Consider the following 4970-nt stretch of genomic DNA (forward strand, 5'->3'; position numbering starts at 1 on the left):
TTACTGATTGGTCGTGCGTAGACCGCTGGCGCTAAGCTTGAATGAACATTGTAGAGGTTGCTAAGATCATGCCTTCTATTGTCAAGCGGTGAAGACTGTCTGATCATGATAGCATCGGAAGGAAAACTTTAAAGGCGGTTTTCTCGAAACGCTGATTTCCTAAGCCACTTGATATGCGCAAATAAAATCATCGATATCTCCGCAACAGAGTACTTTCATGAGTCATGTTATATATATGAAATTAAAGTGGAAGGGCAAGAGAATAATGTCATGTCGTTTTCAGAAAATTGTCCTCCCCGACTTTCGGATCCTTTTGTTGTAGCGGGTCACAATTGTACTCAACATTATATTCTTTCTACAGTTTTCTGTTCAGGATTATCAAATTTCATGGAAAGTTTCATGCATGCAGTGTTTTTGTATGTTTGTTTTCATTCCATTGCCATCAGAGGTGTATGCATGTATTCACTTTGCATTTGAGTCATCCATTCATTCTTGTGTAGTATTAATCTAGTAATTTGATGGAGCTGTGATTACTCTATTAATTCTATCCCATGATGAATCTGTGTGTGTGTGTGGGGGGGGGGGGAGGAGGGGGGCAAAGTTGGTTGTGTGTATGTGTGTGTTTGCAGATCTAATGTATCTTCTGACTTGTCTATGTATGTTACCAGTTAGAAAACTTTCTTGGCTTTAATCTGTCTGTCCATAGGAACCAGCTATGTTGCAGCCCCAGATGGAAGCAGAACGCCCGTAAGTCTATTGGTTTTTGTAACTTATTATCCCATATTTATGTATATTGAAATCTTGTACAGGCATGTTTGTTGGGAGCTATGTATGGACATGTGGCTTTTATAACGTAACTAGATGTGGACATATAGTTCCCCTCAGAAAAAAGGAAAAAAAAAATCTTATTTGGCAGTCGAGTCAATCAGGAGAAACTTGAGAGAAATTGAAACTCATTTTATAAACAGTGAAGATTTGATGGATGTGACAGTGCTGATGGTGGCGATGATGATACTTTTGATGAGAATGCCTCTAGGCTGTCATGACGACGATGATGACGATGATGATGATGATGATGATGACTATGATGATAATGATGATGATCCTTAAGCTACATGATATAGGACCTCCTTGCTTCTGTACCATCCAGGGTCTCTCCCGAACCAGAGATGGCCTGCATGTCACTGAGGTGGACCTGAACCTCATCAGACAGATCAAGGACAAGTGGGCCTTTCAGGTACGTGTCCTACAAAAGTTGCGCTTGACCCATCCCCTCATGATGAACCAAACTGAATATGTTTCCCTGATGTCACATAAAAGTAAACACCAGAGTACCAAAGGTGCTCAAATATTCCCAAAGCATAACAGGGGGGTTCAGGGGGTTCCACCGAGCCTCCCCCATTTGCCAGGGCAACAAAAAATAAAAGAAATAAAAAGAAAAAAAAATGAGTCACGGAACCACCCCTCCCCCTTTTTCTCATTCTGAACCCTCCCATAAAAATCCTAGTTAGGGGTCTGAGATGTTTACTAGTTTACTGCTTGTTGATCCTGTAAACAACACCATATCTGTCTGTAGTTAGAGGAGATCCCTAAATTTGAATAGAACCTGCCACTGATGAATTACTGATAAAGATGAAGTGTGACTGGCTGCTGGTCACCCTTGAATATAGGCACTGTCTGTGATACCAGTGAATTCTTGAAGTTAATCTTGAGCTGAATATAGATGAGGTAAAGATCAAAGGTCAGGGTATTACAAGATGATTATCATTATGCCAGTTGGTCACTTAGGAATCATGCTGGAAAAAACAACAACAATAAGGGAATCTATGTTACTGGTATTGTGTGCCTCTTGTTGGATTTTTAGCTCACCTGAGCCAAAGGCTCAAGTGAGCTATTGCGATCGCCCTTCGTCCGGCGTCCGTCGTGCGTCGTCCGTCGTCCGTCGTCCGTCGTCCGTCGTGCATCGTGCGTAAACTTTTTACATTTTCATCTTCTTCTTGAAAACCCCAAGACCGATTTTCATCAAACTTGGCAGGTAGCATCCCTAGGGGGTTAGGAACTCAATTTGTTAAAATGGGCACCATGACCCACCCAGGGGGCCCCCAGGGGGGCCCAAACCCCCCAAAATTAAGGAATCTTTAAAAATCTTCTTCTCTAGAACCAGAAGTGATAGAGCTAAGTTAATACTATGAGTTAGTTCATTGATGACTGTAGTTTCAAGTTTGTTCATGGCAGAATCAGGGATGCCCCCCTTGGGACCCAGGGGAGGGGGGTGGGGAGGGGTTCTAATGGGGCCTAAATTGTACATTTTCATCTTCTTCTTGAGAACCCCATGACCCATTTTCACCAAACTTGGCAGGTAGCATCCCTAGGGGGTTAGGAACTCAATTTGTTAAAATGGGCACCATGCCCCACCCAGGGGACCCCCCAAATGAAGGAATCGTTAAAAATTTTCTCTAGAATCAGAAGTTATACAGCTAAGATAATACTATGAGTGAGTACATTAATGACTGTAGTTTCGAGTTTGTTCATAGGAGATCCAGGGGTGCCCCTCTTGGGGGCAGGGGTGGGGGGGGGGGGGGGGTTGGTTAGGAAGGTCCAAATGGGGGCCTGAATCGTACATTGTCATCTTCTTCCTGAAAACCTCATGATAGATTTTCGTCAAACTTGGCAGGTAGCATCCTTAGGGGGTCAGGATCTCAATTTATCAAAATGGGCACCATGCCCCACCCAGAGGGTCCCAGGGGGCCCCCAATTCCCCAAATTAAGGAATCTTTAAAAATTTGGGCCCTTATTGTACATTTTCATCTTCTACTTCAGAATGCCTGGTCAAATTTTGGTAGAGCTGTGAATAATTTAGATTAGTGACTGCGTGAAAGGTGAACTTGCGATACTCAGGTGAGCGCTAGACCCGCGGGTCTCTTGTTTTCTTTACATTTAGAGGATTTCAACACATTTTACAGCTGTTTGGTATGCCATTACCGGTACCTGTTGATTTTGAAGCTTGATGTAATGTGCGTCATCATTTCTTTCATATCACCATTTTTTTCCCCTTGGCTCTTTGGCCATTATATGCTTGTACTCTACAGTAGAGGGAGGGGTAACTGTGCTGAAATATACACCACACACACACACACACACACACACACACACACAAATCATTGAAAGAATAAAGAAATACGCATCTTTGGAGTGATCTGAATCCAGCATCACTCTCTTTCATCAGAGCAAAAATTTGTTGACCTTGAAAGATATCTGAAGATTTGCATGTTTCTGATTCCATACTCAGATGACGGGAAGGTACGAGATGTATGCAGCAGAGCTGGCCCGTGTCGTCTCTCCCGACTTCAAGCCAAATGTGATCAAGGAAGCAGATTAAAGGAAAGAAAATCTTCAAGAGAGTATTAAAGCATTCCAGCCAATTTCTTAATTGTGCCTTCCATTTGACTAGGTGTCTGAGCCTTGATTTATTATTTTTTTTCCAGGTATATTTTGTTTCAGAGAAACTAAATTTTTAGATCAGATGGCTGTCATAAACCGATTTGATAGTATAAATGTTTCTTGGTGTAAAACAAGGCATGAAAGAGTTGCTTAATTGTAATCTGGGGGAGAGGACTTTAGTCTTCTATTAAAGTAAACTGCAGTCAGAGTAGCAGAAGGCAACATGGACTATGCATCTACATGTATTTGTCTGCTCTGAGATGGAAGGAATGCATGTCGTATTGACACGTGTTCAGCTTTTGGATTTCCCGATATTTTCCAACTGCAACAACCCCGTCATGGCTTGACACATTGTAGTCTTCCACCCCCCTTAAAGAAAACAGCTCTGTGTGAATATTGCATACATCAGTCTTGATGATTCTTCTTGTTATTACCGTTATCATCATTATGAAAGGCTGAAAAAGCATGAAATGAGACATAACGATTATCAATCTGTAGTACGGAAGATGGAAATGTTATAAAAAGCTCTTAGTAATCCCCAGTTCACTGTGGAGAATATCAGAAGCTTATCAGGGTGAAGGTTGTCGAGATACCAAACTGAACACACAATAATTTTTGTTTTAAAAAACAAGAAGGAAAAAAAAAGAAATGCAGTCGGCCCAAAGAAAGGCAACACACAGAGTATTATATGTATATCATATCAATAGACACAGGAAAGTTTTTATCATTATTAGAATATTAAGAAATATTTGAGAGATTGGATAAATGATAAATATGTGATTATGAGGGATATTGCTCATCATGTTAACCATACAGGAACATTATATATCTTCCATTACTGCGAGGATCATGTGCCTGCAGATAGTGAGGAAAAAAATAGCTTTGTCATAATGATAATGATGATTATCATGAACAGTCATTGATAAGTGTAGTGTAGAACAGTGCCATGAATAATATGCCATATTGACAAAGTAATGAATATACCAAGTAAACAAGTCCACATAAACTTCTTTCTTTCCCTGAGGTGTTGTTTGGATGATTTTGGGCAAACATTTTGGCAAGTTGATGATGTGTCATGATCTTCATTAACATTTCATTTTGTTAATTTTTCAGAAATACCCTGACAATTCTATCTCTGAAGAAGTTTCCCTTCCTACCTATAGTTTTACTAGTGTTCATACCAGTCTTGTGTGTACTTTCAGGAAGTTAGCCTTGTCACTCTCTGGTGGAAGATTGCCAAAATTGTAGGGAAAAAAACACACAAACACAATGAGATAAACCAAAGAGTTCCCTGCTCATCAAATGACATGTATTACAGATAAGAAGTGTGCATCTTTCCTCAAGTACAGTGTACTTTAATAGTGTTGTCAACCTGATGAAGTCTCATTTCCTCTTCTGTAATGGTATCGGGCTGACTCTTTCTGCTAAGTCTTCAAACTATCTTTTGTTTTCTTGCTTTGAAAAGAAACATAGTGCTCAGTTAAAGGCACACAGCCTGGTGTTTCCAGTTTTAACCTTTCACATTGAAT

General features: G+C 40.5%; 1 protein-coding gene across 1 annotated transcript; it reads left to right on the plus strand.

Annotated features, from left to right (window-relative positions):
• Positions 1–672: 672 nt before the first annotated feature.
• Positions 673–3410, plus strand: LOC139717891 (beta-ureidopropionase-like; the record flags this gene model as incomplete). Its single annotated transcript, XM_071629378.1, has 3 exons — positions 673–747; positions 1151–1237; positions 3290–3410. Coding segments are annotated over 3 exons (252 nt in total), but the record flags the coding sequence as incomplete, so codon positions are not given.
• Between the last annotated feature and the right edge of the window lie 1560 nt (positions 3411–4970).

Source organism: Diadema antillarum, unplaced genomic scaffold (genome assembly GCF_040938485.1).
Source record: "Diadema antillarum isolate AM-2024a unplaced genomic scaffold, OU_Dant_1.0 scf00000084, whole genome shotgun sequence".
NCBI classification, from domain to species: domain Eukaryota; kingdom Metazoa; phylum Echinodermata; class Echinoidea; order Diadematoida; family Diadematidae; genus Diadema; species Diadema antillarum.